General features: G+C 36.5%; 1 protein-coding gene across 1 annotated transcript; it reads right to left on the bottom strand.

The window, feature by feature from the left end:
* Nucleotides 1–2,294: 2,294 nt before the first annotated feature.
* HELRODRAFT_185955 (hypothetical protein) lies at nt 2,295–19,381 on the bottom strand. The gene is given in 31 exon segments (XM_009027723.1): nt 2,295–2,414; nt 2,585–2,671; nt 2,715–2,982; nt 2,999–3,039; nt 3,055–3,061; nt 3,074–3,316; nt 7,551–7,609; nt 7,946–8,002; nt 8,218–8,277; nt 10,017–10,043; nt 10,330–10,408; nt 10,819–10,887; nt 11,034–11,092; nt 12,356–12,497; nt 12,720–12,753; nt 12,923–13,041; nt 13,290–13,382; nt 13,651–13,742; nt 13,957–14,028; nt 14,258–14,430; nt 14,520–14,597; nt 15,053–15,153; nt 15,700–15,780; nt 16,028–16,118; nt 17,479–17,559; nt 17,802–17,952; nt 18,237–18,338; nt 18,557–18,626; nt 18,752–18,852; nt 19,128–19,212; nt 19,317–19,381. The coding sequence occupies 24 exon segments, from the start codon at nt 18,806–18,808 to the stop codon at nt 3,290–3,292; spliced, it is 1,974 nt and encodes a 657-aa protein (XP_009025971.1). The 5' UTR covers nt 18,809–18,852; nt 19,128–19,212; nt 19,317–19,381; the 3' UTR covers nt 2,295–2,414; nt 2,585–2,671; nt 2,715–2,982; nt 2,999–3,039; nt 3,055–3,061; nt 3,074–3,289.
* Nucleotides 19,382–20,872: the final 1,491 nt, after the last annotated feature.

Raw genomic sequence — 20,872 nt, 5'->3', positions numbered from 1 at the left:
GCTTCCACTTTGATTCAAACAAAAAAAAGCATTTTTACGTTATAATCAATAATATACAACTCTTCTGAAAACGTATTAAAATAAAACCGAAAAATTATCAAATCCTGAAGCCATTTCGGATAAATCCGTTTAATCACGACTTTTAAACAAATCAACTACTTTCACTTTTCCAAAAATCTCCGCCATGTTATGATTAATTTCCTGATTTAATTTCGGCATCCGGACATTCGCAAAGACGAGATTATACGGAAGTCTAGTAACATCAAAATTGATTTAGACAAATTTTCCTCAACGGTTCTAAAATTTGTTTTTCCGAGATCAGGCAATAACACTAGCAACGTTAATGTATCGTAATAATATCGGAAGATTTCATTCGAAAAATGCATGTCTTAGACTGTTGTAGTGCTGGTTTCAGAAGTGTGAAAATAATCTTTGAGAAAATCTATACCAAGGTAACCAAATTTCCATCCTGATTTGGTGTAAATTGTTTTTACCGGGAAGGCCCGTGTTAATTCATCTATGGGTCCGTTTGGTACGGTTTCTTAAATGCATTGCCTTGTCTTTCTACTCAGTTAATAATCTTTAGAATTTCTTTAGGATTGTTTTAGTAGTAGAAGCAGTAGTAGTAGTAGAAGCAGTAGTAGTAGCAGCAGCAATAGTAGTAGAAGCAGTAGTAGTAGTAGCAGTAGTAGAACTTTTATCAGTATCTGACAACAGCGAAACTTTTCCAACAACTCATAAAGCAGATTAATTTTATTAAAAATTTTCAATTTTGAAATTTTAAAATTGCTGTAATATTTATATAAAGATGATCGACTTAGTGTTATGGTTCTTATTTACATATTTAGTTGCACGCACACGCACGCACACACACAACACACACACCACAAACACACATTTATAGAATAATAATAGAAATTATTGAAAACAGATAAGAGAATAAAAATCCCTTTTGACGAGAATTTATCTGCAAATACTTATGTCATAGGGAGTGGGAGAAAAAACTCACACACACACACACACACACACACACACACACACACACACACACACACACACACACACACACACACACACACACACGTACAGACACATACATTAAATTAACAAATTATAAATAGTTATATATGCATATTTAGATATAACATACATATACATATGTCGTTGTGATGATCTTGTCTGTAGACTCAGATCATTTATCTCGGAAGTTAATGAGTGGGAGGTGGCAAATAGGCTTAAATTGAATCAATCAAAAACTCAGTTTTACCGGTTAGTACTAGGCAGTAATTGGAGAAAAATGAACATCGAGTCTATCAGACTTGCCGATTCTGACATTGAATTTTGCACATCTGCCCGCAACCCGTGCTAATGTCTTTTCCTCTGCATTCACTGCATGGCTTTAATAAAGTGCTAAGCAATGTACTGCAATAATTGTTAGCGCCTCTGAGATCTTTTTAATCAATTTCTAAAAATCCTTTAAATTGTTTTACATCAAATGGTTTAATGAAATATTTTTAGAATGCAAAAACCCATTTCAAAAACGTTTATTCAAATACACTCCTAGGCTATAATGAACATTTTGTAGTTTTTATTTGGTGTCAACAAAATGAAAATTGATCATAATTGTTGAGGAAAAGTTTTTTTATTTTTTTGTAGGAAAAAACGAAAAAAAAACAAATGAAAATAAAACACCGATGATCAAAAGATTAATCAGAAAAAAATAATTGATTATCAATTAATTAGTTGATAAATTAACAATTAATTAGTTGATTAATTAAATAATTTATATAAAAATTAATAATACAAAATAATTAAAATATTAAATTAAAAAATTTCGAAACTTCAAAACAATAGTCGACAAGTCAGAAATTTGGCGTTTGAAAAACTGTAATATAATCGCTAACAACTCTATTATAATAAATAAATAAATGAAAATTTTTTTAGGAATTTAAATAGAATTGTCAATAACATCATTAACCAATTAATTAATTAATCAATTAATTAATTGATCAATTAATTAATTAGTTAATTAATTGTAAAAAAGTAACAAAAAATAAGCAACATCAAGTGTATCTGTATCGGCTGTGTGTGTGTGTGTGTGTGTACTGTGTGCTTGTTTGTGTGTGCGTGTGTGTGTAAGATCATTCACGATTGACGGCAATAACGAAAAAAAAAAAATTTAAAAAAGATCCAAACATAGTAGAGAATTTATACTCAAATAATCTTTCTTGTCGTCATCATCACCATCATCATCATTATTATTAACTTATTAGTATTACATCGTTTATTAATATTATTATCATTAATATTATATAATATAATTATATATAATTATAATTAATATAATCATTAATATTATTAATATAATATTATTATCTATCTTGTCGTCATCATCATCATCATCATTATTATTATTAACTTATCAGTATTAGAGCACGTGGAGAAGGACAGGGTGAAAGCGGGGTTGCGTGATATTGAGGCGAGTGACAGATGTGGATGGAGTCGAGGGGTATTTCGGTTTCTTCATAGGTAGACAAACGGCACCCCCCGATCTCGGGGAAAATGCCGTCTAAACGTGTGTTGTTGTTGTTATCAGTATTAAATCGTTTATTAATATTATCATCGTAAATATCATTGAATATATATATATATATATATATATATATATATATATATATATATATATATATATATATATATATATGTAGAGAAAGAGAGAGAGAGAGAGAGAGAGAGAGAGAGAGTTCTATGTTTGTTGCCCATGTATGTTAATATGCTATATTACAATTTAATAAAACGTTTATAAATTATCTAAACAAAGAACAGAAAACAGGTTAAAAAATTAAGAAGTAAAAACCCCATGAAAAAACAAAGATGAATATTAACAAAGAATAATAATTAAAATTTAAAGAAATAAAATTCTAATTATTATTCATCTATGCTGGGTTTATTTGTTTATTTACAATATTTCAGATTTAAAAAATTTAATTATTTAAAAAAATTTAGAGATTTCGAAGGCCAGTTATGAATAGCTTCAAATACGATAGCGCGAAGAATATATCAACATCATCATCATCATCAACCTCGACGTCATCATCATCATCCTCATTGAAATCAATACCATCATCGTCACCATCATAATCATCACGCCATCAGCATTTTTAATAGTGAACAAATGAGTAATTAAAATTATAAAATCATAAAAAAAATAAATCATGATCATGATTTTCTTTCTTTCTTTCATTGATCATTCACGGTTCTTCCTTTCATCCATCAAGCCGTTTTTGTCTTACGAGTAGAGAGCCATAACGATGAACTGTGAATGAATGAATGGATGTATGAATAAATGAATGAATGAATGAACAAATGAATAATTTTAATGAACGAATGAATGATGAACGAATGAATGACGAAAGAAAGAATGAATGAATGAATGAAACGATGAAATGAATGAATGAGACAATGAAGTTTTCATTTTTTCATTTGAATGAATGAATGAATGAATGAGTAAATGAATGAATAAACTTTCAATGTTATTATTTGAACGTAGTTAACTCTGCTGGAGAATTCCAACAAAAACGACTTCATTTAAGTCGTGTATATTCAAATAAACTGAAGTGTTTCGTCTTTCATTCATTCCTGTTTTCATTCATTCATTTCTTTATTCAGTCTCTCATTCATTCGTTTATCTATCATTCATTCATTCATTCATTCATTCATTCATTCATTCATTCGTTTTTTTCAAAAATAATACTAGCATCATAAAGAACGTTGAAACAATTTATTATAACAACTAATTTCATTTTATTAAACCTTGCATAGATACAAGATAGACATGGGATTGATTGTACACACACACACACACACACACCACACACACACACAACACATCACACCACGCGCACACACACACACACACACACACACACACACACACACACACACACATATATATATATAACATTCGTGTGATTGAGTGAATAACTAAATACAAAGTAAATGAGCGAATGATATTTAACATTTTCAATCTTTGCCGCTGAAACGAATTCAAGAATGCCGTTGGTACGATCGTGCAAGGCAAACATACAATAATGCAGTAGAAGTTGTAGGATTGTAAGAAATCTGTGTTAAATTATAAACTCACCTGTTTTACATTGCACCTGGATTGTAATAAAAAGTTACGTGAATTCAATAGTAGTTCTCAGTTTAGTGAACTACTCAAACACTGATTCCAAATATCATAAAACGAGCATGGCACGATAATTGGAATGAGTCAAAATAAGAAACGTCCGGCAAACTGCAAACAGTTTGTCAACACGGACATGGACGGCAACTGAATCAGCAAGAAGAACTCGTCAGTCGTGGCGTATGTGTCGATTGTGGACATGAGATTTGACAACTTATATCTGGATATAAACAGCATCGTCTACACCTGCTCCCATCCATCAAACAAACCCGCATCTGCTACGAAAAGTGACCTGATGGCGGAGATAGCCAAATACATCGACCACCCAATGACAATCGTTAAGCCCAGGAAGCTACTGTTAAGCTAAGTTGATGGCAAAGAAAACAACGTCCTACCTCGGGAAACTGGGTCTCTGGACGCAAAACGAAGATTGATTGATTGATTAGGAAGCTACTGTTCATCAGCATGCATGACAGATCTCCTAGGGCGAAGAGCAACAAGGAGAGGCAGGAGATGATAGAAAAAGGCTCGGGAAGCGTGCAAGCACGAGAGAGCAGTAACCACACCAGCTACATGTTCTTCATGATAGGATTGTCGAAAGAACTGTGTCGTTATATCGACTCGCGTGTAAGTAGCAGTCCGAGCTGGAAGGGATTGGCTGTCATCCTATCAGACGCTGAGTGCCAGGTGAGGGTGAACACAAGATTGTGGAGTATATCAGAAGACAGCGCGTTCAACCACAATACAATGCGAATGTGAAACATTGTTTGTTCAGCGCAGACACAGATGCCATCATACTGGGCCTCACAACACACGAGCCCGTGTTCAGCATTCTGAAGCAGTTGAAGGATGACGAAAGTTTTGTTTTCGTCCAAATTAATGTTTTACAGGAATATTTGTTTAAAGATTTAAAAACGTTTAATTTGTTGAAACAGGATCTGGAAAAGAGCATCGATGACTGGGTGCTGCTGACAACCTTGCTGGGCAACGATTTCCTTCCAGGATTGCCGTCCGTGGACATCTGGGAGGGGGCAATCGGCAGGATGATTGGGATGTACAAGAAAGTACTGGAACGAACTGGGTGCCATCTCAACAACAATGGGTTCATCAACTACAAGAGCTTGGACTTCCTGTTCAGATGTTTGGCTGAAGAGGTGGGCAACATCTTCAAAAACAGAAAGATGACCATTGCGGATGTGCGTGGTAATATCGTAGAGCCCAAAGACGATCGAGTCCATAAATATGTTATGGGGTTGACTTGGGTTCTGCGTTTCTACTACCAGGGCTGCTTCTGTTCCGACTGGTACTATCCGTACATCCAAGCACCGCCTGCCTCGGATAACAAAATTACAAATGGCCAGATAGCCCGATGACATTTTTGGGATCCGAGAAACTGGAAACGAAGGAACCAACAGTCAGGTTATTTTTACACAAGGAGGTGTTTGATTCCGGCAAAATTTTGACTTTCGAAGGAATTGTAGGAACAATATCCAGAAATCATACATTGAAATTCGACTGCAGCCAGGCATTGGTTGTCAGATTTGAAAATCCACAAAGCAACTGAAAAAATTGCTAACATATTTAAAAAATCAAAACCTTTCGACCACAAAAAATTTCTGGCTACGCCATTGCCTTAGGGCTACGGGATATTTATTTCAAAAATATTGAAAGAGCCGGGTCATTATATAAGCTCTCGTGCAAGTAGTGACCCGAGTTGGTAAATATTAGCTATCATCCTATCAGGACGACCACAAGATCTTGGAGTATTTAACAAGATACCACCACAAAAAAATGCAAATAAGAAACATTGTTTGTTCCGCGCAAAAGCGGATATCATCGTGCTGGGCTTGACCACAACTATGCCCCTGTCCAACATACTTAAAAAATTAAAGGCTGACGAAAGAAGTTTTGTTGATGCTGATGTGAAAATGAATTTTGTTAGAACAAACGTTTCGAGGGAATATTTAACGATTTAAGAACAAATAATTTGTTGAAACATTCACACAAACATTGTGTGCTACAAAATTAAAAAATTACATATGGCTGATTTATACGTCAACCAAAAAAAGGTCAGAAAAGGCAACCCCAAAAAAAATTCTGGTTAAGCCACTGCGCCAGTTGAAACGGGCCATTTATGCCAAAAGAAGCACAAGAACTGGGCAATTATATTTGCACAGGTGATAGGAGTGAAGTCGGAAGACGATTATGACTCCACTCCGGTCGTGAAAAATTACACATGAAACTTTTAAAATACTCTCCTTTTTGGCTCTTGTGCTCTCGACGCGTTGTTTTTTCCCGCCCGTCTATTTTTAAATTTTGCTGAATTCTACGAAGAAGTTTTTAGCAATTTTGGCTTTTTAGGAAGAGTTTTTGTTTGTGATCATCAGAAAAGCGTTAGTGTTTAAGTTTTTGTGGTTTTTTGTTGGTTTTGGGATATATCTAAGATCCTATTGACAAAAAATAATTTTCGTATTTTTGTTCATTCAAACGAATAATATATATATATATATATATATATATATATATATATATATATATATATATATATAACGCATATTTGTTTTTAATGTAACATTATTCACCAATATTATCAAAAAGTTAATATTGTAATCATAGCTTTTAACTTTGACAAATGGAAAGAACACAAAACCAACAATTACTCTACTCTCACAGCCATCAAATCTTAACAACGGTCGCAAAAATTTTAAACTTTAAAAAGTTTGAAGGTTTTACAATGGGCTTTTACAACTTACCGCTAATGAATTTAATTTGGACAGATTACCTTAGAAAATAACCTAATAAACTGTTGTGCTTCATCATCCTCTCACATAATGCAACAGCGTGGAAACGCCATTTTAATAAACTAATGATCCCTATTTTTATTCATTTGAGTTAATAACTGAAGAAATAGATTATTATTGGATTATTTTGCCATATTTCATTATAAGTCATTTTAAATTTGCATTGAATTTTATTTTAGTTTTTCTTTTGCCATTCCTATAATTAGTTTTAACAAGGCCTTAAAGAATGTACATGACCTAGGGTAATCATTCGTTATGATAAGTTTTGTTCACTCAATCTTAACTTAAACGACTGTAATTGAATGAATGAATGAATGAATGAAGAATGGGTAATTTTTTAGAAATAAAATTTTATCATTGCCAAAGTCAAATTTTTAACGATTGGTCACGTAACTCAATCAAATTTTGTTCACTCAATCTTAACTTAAACGACTCTAATTGAATGAATGAATGAATGAATGAATGAATGAATAATGAATGAATAATTGAATGAACGAACGAACGAACAAACAAACAAACGACTGAATGAACAATCGAATGAAAAAATGAATGAATAAATCGACCTCTTCGGTGGAAAAGTTCGCCTTGCCTTGGTTATTTGGATCTTTCTTTGTGAAAGTATCTTAAAAATAAAAATAATAACTAACAATAACAAAAATAATAACAATATTAACTATAACAACAATAATAATAATATCAACAGTGTTTGTTTGACCCTCAAGCTCTCGCCATTAGCTTTAAATATTAAATGCATATGTATAAAGTCAAACAATTCTCAAATAAATAAATTTAATTATTATCTATAACAAAGGATTGATTTATTTTAAGGATTTATGTTTATTACTTTAAAAATAACCTCAAAATTGATTTAATTTTTTAATTAATTAATTTAATGATTTGTGAAAAAAAAACTTAAAGTGGAAACCATCGAAATTTAAAGGAATGAGGCTCAACTAACCAAATAGTGTCTTCAGCTTAACGTAGCAGGCTACAAAGTTGTCGAATCGTACTTTGCCTGTGTGTGTGTGTGTGTGCGTGTGTGTGAATGTATTTGCGTGTATGTGTGTGCCCTGAACTTTCTACAAACACTCAGTGAACATGCGTCAGAGTTATAATTTGTCATTTTCATCATCATCATCATCATCATGTGTGACCATCATCATCATCCTCATCATCGTCGTCATCATCATCACCATCATCATCGTCGTCATCATCATCACCGTCACTCACCCTCTCTATCGCTGTACCTCACAATGATAGCGTTCAAGGTGGCGTTACTGATTCGCATTCCTGATTGGTTGGTTAATTGGTTGATGAAATGAATGAACGATTGATTGATAGATTTATAGATTGAATGAATGAATAAAGAGTGAATGATTGATTGATTGATTGATTAATTGATTGATTGATTGACTGATTGATTGATCATTGTACTTAATAGTTAGTTGAACCTCTTATTGTATGATTGACACGTTAAAATGAGTATTTATGACCGATTGATTTCGTTGTAAATAAATAATTGATCAACTGGCTGATTGACTGATTGATTAATTGAATGAATAATTGAATGAATGAATGAATGAATGAATGAATGAAAAAATGAATAAATGTGAATGAATGAATGAAAAAATGATTGAATGCATGAATAAATGATTGAATGATTGATAGATAGATTGACTAGTTGAACGATTGATATAATATATATATGCCAAAATCAGTGCAAAAATTAAACTTGATGTGTAGAAGATAAGATAATAATTATAACAATAAGATAATAAAAGAAAAAACTTGAAGCATAAAATAATAATAAAATCAATCATAAAACTATAAAAACTATTACAGAGAATAATTTATAAATATTACTACTTTTAATAATAATATTATGATTAATTATGGATGGGAAATAATTATATATATATTACTTAATTACTTCACACACACACACACACACACACACACACACACACACACACACACACACACACACACACACACACACACACACACACACACACACACACATATATATATATATATATATAAGACCCAGACGCTTGCTGTTGGTACGCGGCAGCAGTTGTCGATAATTCGTACAAACTCGATTGATGTGGTAGAAGTTGAGGTGTCATTTGCTTCTACAGCCTTAAATTTGAGTGTATGGTTGGATAGCAGGTTCTCAAAGAAAGGTCACGTTAAATGGCTAGCAATCGCAAGTGTGATACATCTCAGAAAATTATACAAAATTCGACACTGTTTGAATAGGCCTGCCGTGGTAGCACTGGTACATGCTTTTGTTACATCAACAGAGCATTATTGCAGTAGTTGCTACTTTAAACTACCGGACATGTCAGTAACTGCACTCCAGTTAATTCAAATTAGAGCTGCGAAACTTGTCAGAAAAAATTTTGAAGTTTTATCATGCGACTCCAATCTTAAACCCGATCTTAAACGAACTACACTGGCTAAAAATTGATAAGAGGATAATCTCCAGACTTGCTGTGTTAATGTTTCGTTCATTAATTACACGACTTGGCACCGCAGTATTTGACATGCAAGTTCCTCATAAAAACATCTGCGTTGGTTCACGCAGATGATATCACGCAGATGATACGAACCACCTCCTGGTTTGGACCATGCCAGCAGCGAATTTACAGATTCGGATCATGGAATATTGCCACTGATGGGCCTGTGGTTTAAGAAGACAAGATATATCTTTGATTTTGTTTAAATAGGGAGCTGAAGACTCACTTATTTACTTATTTCTGTAGAACTAACAATGTTTCTGTTTCTTCTGATTCATTACTGTTTTTGTTTCTGATTCGTTTGTTCTTTGTAATTAGCTCTTTACAAATTGACTTTGTAATAATAATAATGATAATAATAACAATAATAATAATAATAATAATAATAATAATAATAATATATAATGAGTAATTAATTATCTTATTTAACTGTAATCACAAATTAATTAAATAATATTTATAGGCTAAATAGTTTATCTATTCATCCATTCATTCATTGGTTGAAACCTGGAATGCCGCATTTTGATTGGCACGCTGTCGTCATCATTATCAATACCATCATCATCGTCATCATTATCATCATCACCATCATCGTTATCATCATCATCTAAATCTTCTTAATAATCATCATCATCAACTTATTCACCACCATCATCATCATCATCTATACCATCATCGTCATCGTCATCAAATCCTCATCTTTTTCTTTTTCATCATCGTCATCATCATCATCATCATCATCGTCATTATCATTACTACCATCGTTATCGTCATCATCACCACCACGGTCATCATCATTATCATCACCGAATGTACCGACCGACATTAGTTAGGACGGTCTTGAAGTCGAAACTGTTGAAGCAACCCGTATTCTCAAGGTCAGCCAACTTGAACGCCCTCTTCATGGTGATGATGATGATGTGGTGATGATGATGATGTGGTGATGATGTGGTGATGATGATGATGTGGTGATGATGATGATGTGGTGATGATGATGATGTGGTGATGATGATGATGTGGTGATGATGATGATGTGGTGATGATGATGATGTGGTGATGATGATGATGTGGTGATGATGATGATGTGGTGATGATGATGATGTGGTGATGATGTGGTGATGATGATGATGTGGTGATGATGTGGTGATGATGTGGTGATGATGATGATGTAGCGATGAAGATGATGATAATGATGATGTGGCGATCATCATCATCATCATCATCATCAACATCGCCATCATCATCATCAACATCGACATTGACATCATCAGTAGCAACAGCAGCGTCGGCAGCGCCCTCACCACACCACCTTGCATATCGTCAGATCGGTCCACAGCGCCTTGAAGTCTTCGAAGCCCAGCTTGCCAGAGAAATCAAACTGAAGAAAAAAAATCAATAGAGATCACCATCGTCATCATCGTTATCATCATCATCACCACCATCGTTATCATCATCACCGCCGCCATCATCGTCATCGCTATCATCACCACCATCAACAACATCATCATCAAGATCGTCGCTGACATCTCTCATGGCCACCATACTTCTCGTCAGATCGATGCTGAAGCCTTTGAAGTCAAACTCTGAGAAAAAATTTAGGATTGCGAATATTTAATACTGTTGCATCATCTACAAAGACAAACAAACAAATAAACACACATATACAAAAACACAAACAGGCACACTCAAAAAAGTGAACTTTCATCATCAATGATGACGATGATGAAACAGACCTTTCATGAAATTATACATTTATATATTCACTGCATATATTCATTGCATTTATACAGGGTCCATTTAAAAAAATCATCTAAAAATTTAAAATAATCATCACAGGCGCTTCAATATTTTAAATGCTATTAAGAACTGAAGAGATGGGTTCTCAAATGTCTCTTAAACTGACTTAGAGCAAAATCACCACTGCCCAAAGTCTTTGGAAGGCTATTCCACAACCGTGCTCCAACGACAGCAAGGCTTCGAGATCCAATCTTGAGGTTTGTCTTTGACACACGCACAAAATTTGAATCAGCAGACCTCAATTCCTATTTTGACAACTTTGTTTTATCATTAGTGAACAAATCGATCATATTTTGTGGTGTAACATTATTCAAAGACTTATAAAGTAATACACATAATTTAAAAACAGTTTTCCTATCAACCCTCAACCAATGCAACGCCTCCAGTATTGGGCTCACGTGATCAACTTACTACCCCCAACCACAACTTTAGCCCCCCTCTGTTTTGAATTGACTGCAACTTGGATAAATCACGCTTTGGTATTTCGTAATAAAGACAGTTACAAAAATCCAAACAAGCATGGATGAAAAAATGAACCGGAGTTCAAGGTGTCTTCGGGTTAGAGGTTAAACATTTTCTCGCTTTTCTAAGCAGACGCAGCTGAAGCCTCACTACAACAAAGCACCAGTCTGTCGCGTGATTCCTTTCAATGCAAGAAACAAGCAAGCAAAAAATGTTTGTAATGAATTTTATTGACGTAATACTATAATTAAAATAAAAAAGGTATTCAGCTATACGATACGAATTGACAAAGAGAGGTTCGATCACAAACTGATTTGAAACAAATGTAGGTAACATGATTACAATGCAATAAAATGCAATAACGTGTGAATGTACATGATACGCATATACAAACACACTTTTGCACACACACCGTTACACACACACACACACACACACACACACACACACACACACACACACACACACAAGTAAACATCGGTCACCAATTATAATGACAATAAAGCAGATCAGAAGTTAGTCTTCACAAGATTCTATCTCCTCATTTTGAAATTTTTGAAAAAAAAAAAAGAGATTGAAAAAAATACCTTTCATAAAATATTGATTGAGGATGGATTGCAATTCAAAAGCATCTATCTCTCCGTCGGATCCGGCTAAATTTAGGAAACCTTGCTTCGCCCTATCCTTGCTCGCCTTGTCTTCCGGAGTTTTTGGGATGTTAGCCGCATCCTGGATGAATGGGTGAGTGAGTAAGTGAATGAATGAGTGAGTGAGTTAATTAATGAATGATTGAGTTAATGAATGAATGAGTGAGTGAGTGAGTTAATGAGTGAGTGAGTGAGTGAATGAGCGAGTGTAGAGTCTGTCAAAAATGAATGGTTGGATGAAAAACGTAAGCGACATAATTAGATTCACCAACGTCATCATCATCATCATCGTCATCATAACAACCTTATCGACGACTCCGCTCGTATCGTCAAGTTCTCTGTAAAATAAATTAAAAAAAAAAATTTCTAGTCGCCATCATCATCACCACCATGATCATCATCATCATCACCACCACCATCATCATCATCATCAGTACCACCAGTATCATAATCATCATCACAACCACCATGATAATCATCTTCATCATCATCACCATCATAACTCACGATCCTTTATACTCCCTCTCACTGAAGATCCTCAATATAAAATCGCCCTCGTCGTTCGGTTCAAAGGTCGAGGGCACGACGATGAAGTCGCCCGGTGGTAGCCTGTGGTGGTCCGAGACCTGGAGTGGCGTGGTGGTGATGATGGTAGCGATGATGGCGCTCGTGATTGTGATGGCGATCATGACGATGACGACGACAATGGTGAAGATAAAAAAAAAATGATGACGATGATGAAAACGATGATGATGATGAAGGTGATGATGATGAAGGTGATGATGATGAAGGTGATGATGATGATGATGATGATGATGAAGGTGATGATGATGATGATGATGAAGGTGATGATGATGAAGATGATAATCAGCACCTCCCGCAGATTGCTGAAGACGGAAGACTTGGCAGCGGCTGCATTGGTCTCAAAAAATCTCCGATCCAAGGTTCCCGTTACATATTGAGGCGCCTGCCATGGTAATGATGATGATGGTGATGAAGATGATGATGGTGACGATGATGATGGTGGTGACGATGATGATGACGATGATGGAAACCTTAGACTGACTACACGTCAGCGTAAGATTCCTACCTAAGCTTCACTTCACTTTTAAATGGCGAATTAAACACTCGGTCGTTGGAAACAAATTCACCATTATTATTATCATTATTATAATTATTATTATTATTATCATTACCATCACCACCATTATCATCATCATCATCATCATCATCACTTTATAGACGGCGTATCCTATAGTGAGGAGGTCCACTCCTTCTTTTTTCATCCTCCTCCTCTCCTTCTGCATGACGCCCACCAGGATGGTGCCTTGTGATTGGTTGGTTGGTTGATTGATTGATTGGTTGGTTGATTGATCGGTTGGTTGATTGGTTGGTTGATTGTTGGTTGATTGATCAGCGTTCAAATCAATCAATTATTCAACTAATCAATTAACCATTCAATCAATTATCCATTCAATCAATTATCCATTCATTCATCCATTCAGTCATTCATTCATTCATTCGTTCATTCATTCATTCACCTTTTCCGTCATATGAATTCTCATCGGCCATTGCCACGTTCACTCTGTACTGTGGGTTCGTCCAAAAAGAAGCTGGATGAATGAAATAACGAATGTATGAATGAATGAACGAATGAATAAATAAACGAATTAATTAATTAACGTATGAGTGAACAATTGAATGAATGAACGAAACATCGAACGATTATACAAACGAACAAAAAATTCTCAAAGCCATCAACCGTTCCACGCAACGATAAAATACAATATTAAACCAACCCACCCACCAATCAAACCAAGCTCCACCCACCCATCCACCCACCAATATAGTTTCTGCACCCCCCGGCGTTGACCCTTTTCCTCCAAGAGCCCTCAAACAGGATGCCCTCCCACTTCCTCTTTCCGGTCTTTTCTTCGTGTTCGTTCAAACTGTCCGGGCCGAGAAAGCAGATTTCAAGTTTCTCGAAGTTTCGAACGAAGTCTTTGTAACTCATCCTGATGATGATGATGATGATTGTGATGGTGATGATGGTTGGTGGTGATGGTGATGATGACGGTGTTGGTGATGGTGGTGATGATCATACCAGAACTCTCCGTCATGTTCGAATGTCAGCCCCAGGGCCCTCTTCTCATCTTGCGGAACCAACTGCCATTCCTGGGACCTGTGATGATGATGATGACGACGGTGATGATGATGATGATAGTGTGATGGTGCTGAAGATGATGATTATGATGGCGTGACGATGACGACGATGCTGTGATGATGATGATAGTGTTATGGTGATGATGATAGTGTTATGGTGATGATGATAGTGTTATGGTGGTGATGATAGTGTTATGTTAATGATGATAGTGTTATGGTGATGATGGTGGTTATGGTGATAATATAGTGTTATGGTGATGATGGTGGTTATGGTGATGTGACGATAGTGTTATGGTGATGATGGTGGTTATGGTGATGATGATAGTGTTATGGCGATGATGGTGATTATGGTGATGATGATGATGGTGAATGAGGTGATGATAATGATAATGACGGAAATGTGGATGATGGTAATGTTGGCAGAGTAACCATCGACTTAACACAGCTATTACCATCACCATCATCATAACCCACCCATCGCTCCATGCCCCCTTCCATTCGTGACTATCCCCCCAGGGGTTCCTAACTCTCAGTAATGGTATCGCCCCCTCCTGATTGGATGTTCGAACTTTCACCTGGACCAATCAGCAAGAGATTAGAATTATAAACTTTTACCAGAACCAACAAAAAATGGGGAAAAGTTTGAAATTTTCACCTGGAACCAATCAGAACACGAAGAACTAATCTCAGATTTTAAAATGTAAATTATCATATCGTCGTCATCTCATTCTCATCATCACCATAATACCATCATCATCATCATCATCATCATCACTCTAACATCATCACCATCACTGTAACATCATCATCATCATCATCATCATCGTCACTGTAACATCATCATCATCAACGCCATAATACGATCATCATCAGCACTGTAACATCATCATCATCATTACCATAATACGATCATCATCATCATCATCACCATAATACGATCATCATCAGCACTGTAACATCATCATCATCATCACCATAATACGATCATCATCAGCACTGTAACATCATCATCATTACCATAATACGATCATCATCAGCACTGTAACATCATCATCATCATTACCATAATGCGATCATCATCATCACTGTAACATCATCATCATCATCATCACCGGGACAACCTGCTTGACCGCAGTGATTGAGTAGGCGTGGCCAATGATTAGGCCGTTGGTCAGTTTAGCCTCCATTTGACTTTCTTCAGCCTGTTACATCATCATCACATCATCATTACATCGTCACCATCATAATTATACCACCACCATCATCATCATCATCACCATTGCCACCACCATCCGTATTGAATTGTTTATTCATTCAAAATAGACGAGCATCATCATCACCATAAAGATCATTACCATCATCATCATCATCATAAACATCATTACCATCATCATCGTCATCAGTATAAAGATCATTACCACCACCACCACCGTCGTCATCATCACTAACGTCGATGGAGCAGCCCATGAGCGCACCTTTCCTGGAGGCTCTCTCCATGATCATGAAGAGATCAGACGGGGCTTTGTCCCTTAACTCATATCTGTGTGTGTGTGTTTCTTTGTGTCTGTCTGTCTGTGAGTGTGTTGTGTCCGTGCGTGTGTGCGTCCGTGTATTATTTAGGGAAGCATGTACATATGAAACACAATTTTTAGATTAAGTACGTATAAAATATCGTTATAACCGACCCCTTGAACTTGTAGGGGTCAGGGTTATTTCTCTCTACGAGGATTCTCGATTTCTAGGCAGACTAATTCCAGATGAACTTTATCAGAAAGAAAACAGTGCTGGCGATCACTTGCGCGTATTGCCGTGATCAATCACTCGTTTATTCAATCGTTAAAATCGTTAGAATGCAGCACAGTAGCTAATCGACAGGCAAATCACGGAATGAAACCAATCGTCAATTATCTTATTATTAAGCTCCTCTCGTCAGATGTTTCTTGGCCGTGAATCCTCAGTAGCCGCTTCTCGTCAGATTTTATCGTAACTCACTCGCAGACCGCGTGTGGAATTTTCCCTGATAAACTTTTCCTCGGACGTTATCGCTGATTTGCTTGCAGTTCGCACACAAAACTTCTCTGCGATAGTAGGACTCTTCTCCTGATCGAAACTTCCTCTGACCTCTTCTTAATTCTCGTTCTTCTTTTTCGTCGTTCTCTCTCTCTCTCTCTCTCTCTCTCTAATTCTCGTTCTTCTTTTTCGTTGTTTCTCTCTCTCTCTCTCTCTCTCTCTCCTGAATCTCGTCTTTGCGTTGTTTATATAGCTACCGATACAAAGGGAGGCCTATATACCAACATACAACACTTTCTTGTGACTTGAAGCAGCAGGGATATGCAAAGAATTTCAATTTTTTCAACTCTTAATTAATTTTGGTAATGTCGATTTTATTATTATAAATTTGTACCAAATAAAAGTAATTGATTACCACATTGAATAACAATTAAAAAAATTAAAGTTTTAGCATTTTAAATAAAAGCAACATTCCTAAATTAGTAAATATACGATCTCAACTTTTGACTCGAACGATAAAAAATCACCCTCCAACTGCCCTCCGAAGTAAGCTCCATATTCGACTGTTAAAAGTGAGCGAAGGCCGTTATATTTATTCTAGTTATGTAGACCGATCTGCTTGTAAAGTTGCCACATAGCAGTGTCTCATGTCCATAATCGAATTTATTTATAACCAATTTTATTACTTTACACCTTCTAATTAATTTACAAGCGGTTCATTCCTCAACAATTTCTAACTATTAGTTTTTTTTTATCTCGACCTCACGTCTGTAATTATATCATTACACCCACACACAATCACAAACACACACACACGCGCGCGCACACACACACGCATACACACACACGCACACATCACCATCACTACCATCATAATGAAGACCACCAACCTCTCCACAACCCCCCCTGTAAAATCAGTGAGGGCTTCACTGGTCAGACCGCCACTCAGAGACTCGTAAGACCCACATAGCCTGGTTGGGGCGACGATAATGATGATGATTATTTTAGTTATGGTGATGATGATGGCGATGTCAAAGTCAAATAACCAGTCATTCACTCACTCATTCATTTATTTACTCGTTCACTCACTCACTCATTCCTTCACTAACTCACTCACTCATTCCTTCACTAACTCACTAACTCACTCACTCACTCACTCACTCATTCCTTCACTAACTCACTAACTCACTCGCTCACTCATTCACTCACTCACTTGGCGTATGCTTTTTCGAGTAGTGCACTCCAGAATTCATTCCTCTCTTCGGAGTGCATGTAGATGAGTTTGTTGCCCTGGCAGGGCAAGCGGTCGTCTATGAACACCTCCACCCACCTCCCGTACTGCCAGAACCGGAAACGGAAAATGCCTGCAGGTGGTAATGATGATGATGATGGTGATTTTGATTGTGGTGGTGATGATGATGGTGATGATTTTGGTGGTGGTGATGATCGTGGTGATGATGATAATGACGATGAAACGATAAGAAATGTGAGTAAGACATCGATAGCAAATAACATTGCGGTTGTAATCCTTGCGATGATATGTATCTTTTTTTTCAAAAGAAATGCCTTGAAACAACAACAACAACAACACAAGCACTTGTTGTTGATATGTCTAAAAACTGAAGAGATACACTACCACAAAACAAACCTCCATAATTCTGGCTGAATGATTGGTCGGGTAGGACTACTTTGTGAAGCAATTGCTCATTGGTCGTGAGGCAGGCTATGGCAGCCAATAGCCAACAATCTCCTGAATTTTTGAATAAATTTGCATAAATTAGCTTTTGGTCGGCTTCCGTTAGATATTTGAATAAACTTGCATAATTAATATTTTGGTTATCTTGGATTAGGTTGATATCCGAACAAATTTGCATGAATTTGCGTTCATTCAAATAAGTTTACATAAATTTGTTGAATCGTCATCATCGCCATCATCATCATCATCATCATCACGATCACGTGACCGACCCAGCACTCCCTGGATGACATCCATCCTACTTCCGCCGGCCACGAACAGCTCAGGATTTGAACTGATTTCCTGGTGGGATGTTGTTGATGATGATGACGACGACGTTGCAATCATAATCATAACCATCCTTTTCCCGTATCATCATTACCAACACCACCACCACAACCACCACCATCATCATCATAACAGCTAACGTGTGGTCTCTTCCACTGAATGTTGGGCCAGCCAGATGGGGGCTTCCGGAAGAACATGGAACTCGCTACTGCCGGAAAATCTGGATCCTCCCAGAGTTTACCTGAAATGATGATTAGGATGATGGTGATGATTATGACGATGGTGGTGATGATTATGATGATGATGGTGATGTACAATGGCAGTCATCCAACTGACCAACAAACCAACCAACTAACCAACCAACCAGCCAACCAACCAGCCAGCCAGCCAGCCAGCCAGCCAGCCAGCCAGCCAGCCAGCCAGCCAGCCAGCCAGCCAGCCAACCAACCAACCAACCAACCAGCCAGCCAGCCAGCCAACCAGCCAGCCAGCCAGCCAACCAACCAGCCAACCAACCAGTTCTGACGCATTCGGCCTTAATCTCTTCAAACGATTTGTACTGCACGCCAGGTTGCCTTGGCAAATATTCAGTGGTTCGTGCCTGGGGAATTATAATGGTGAAGATGATGATGACGACGATGACGATGATGACGACGATGATGATGACGATCATGACTACAAGAGATATATGCAAATATTTCCAACCTGTCCCTTGCCCGTATCCCGAATTGTCGTCCTCACTTCCTCATCCCCCTTGTCTATACGAGGCGTCCAGCCTGAATGAATGGATGAATGAATGGATGAATGAATGAACTAACCAACCAATCAATCAATCAACCAACGTACCCACTCAACCAACCAATCAATCTACCAACACAACCAGCCAACCGGCCAACCAACCAACCAACCATCCAACCAACCAGCCAACCAACCAACCTTTAACATAGGTTTTAGACGTGGGAAGGCCCGCGGGAAACTTCAACCCAGAAGGGAGGGAGAACCCGCCAATGTTAATCTTGCTCAAGTCGATCTCACCTGTCTTCTGGTAATCCTGGATGACCCCCGCTGCGGCCTTCCCTATGGACTTGGCCATGTCTCCCAGCTTGAATGAATGAAGAACGAATGAAGAAACGAATGAATAAATGGTTGGATGGATGAAAAAAAATTAACGGATTAATGATTGAATAAATGAGAGAAAGAATGATTGTGCGTACATACAAAAGTGTGTGTTTGTGTGTGTGTGTGTGTGTGTGTGTGTGTGTGTGTGTGTGTGTGTGTGTGTGTGTGGTGTGAACGTTGCATGCAAATGACTTATAGAGATGCAAGCGAACCATATTAATATCAGTTAAATGATTTTAAAACAATTAAAAATTTATCAGTTTGAAGGATGGTTTGTCAATCCTGTTTAGCACAGTAGAGACAGACTCACATTAACATAGACTAAATAATTTTATTAATTTGCATAAATTTGAAAAGAAAAATAACGAAAATTAGTTTCGCCTAATTGAAGACTCATTCAAATTACTTTTAAACACTTTTGTTCGTGGGCTCATTTTCAATTTTATTTATTCACGTTTATAAGTTTGTCATTAATTTTTACATTGATTATAGTATTGTTTAACATTCATTCGTTCTTTCGTTCTTTTCATTCTTTCATTCACTTATTTGTTCACTCATTCGTTTGTTCGTTCGTTCATTAATTCATCCTATTGATGTCATCTCAGTAACGGCTCTATCCGCACAGCATGGCACCGTCACAATGTCTAATTTGGACTCAATGATTTAGTGAATGAACGAATGAATGAACGAATAAATGAACGTCATGAACGAACGAACGAACGAATGAAGAAATAAGCTAATGAATACATGAATGAACGAAAGTAAAAGTGAACAAAAGAACAAATAGAAGTATGAAAGAACAAACAAATGAACGAGCCAAAAAATAAGTGAATGAATAAATGAATAAACGAATAAATGAATGAATGAATGAATGAATGAATGAATGAATGAATGAATGAACGAATGATTGAACGAATGATTGACAGAATATCACTGGCTTAATCTTCTAAACACAAATAAACACAAACACACTGAAATAAAACAAAATCAAAATAACCGTAAGAATACAAATAATACAAATAATAATACAAATACAATTCCTACCAGCATTTAAAAACACCAATAACAAAAATGCAAAGCCATACAAGTATACAAGAACAGCAATACAATTGCGTACAAGTCTTGCAATCAGAACACAACAA

The sequence above is a fragment of the Helobdella robusta genome (assembly GCF_000326865.2).
Source record: "Helobdella robusta unplaced genomic scaffold HELROscaffold_50, whole genome shotgun sequence".
NCBI lineage: Eukaryota > Metazoa > Annelida > Clitellata > Rhynchobdellida > Glossiphoniidae > Helobdella > Helobdella robusta.
Note: the sequence above shows the minus strand (reverse complement) of the source record. Positions and strands in the feature narration are given on the sequence as shown.

Excerpts from the sequence above, each read along its gene's own strand:
- HELRODRAFT_185955 (XM_009027723.1), bottom strand. The coding sequence starts at position 18,808 with ATGTTCTTCCGGAAGCCCCCATCTGGCTGGCCCAACATTCAGTGGAAG. Across the intron at positions 18,339-18,556 it reads TGTCATCCAGGGAGTGCTGG|GAGATTGTTGGCTATTGGCT; the intron begins GTCGGTCACGTG and ends TCAAAAATTCAG. Across the intron at positions 12,498-12,719 it reads CGAGCGGAGTCGTCGATAAG|GATGCGGCTAACATCCCAAA; the intron begins GTTGTTATGATG and ends CCATTCATCCAG.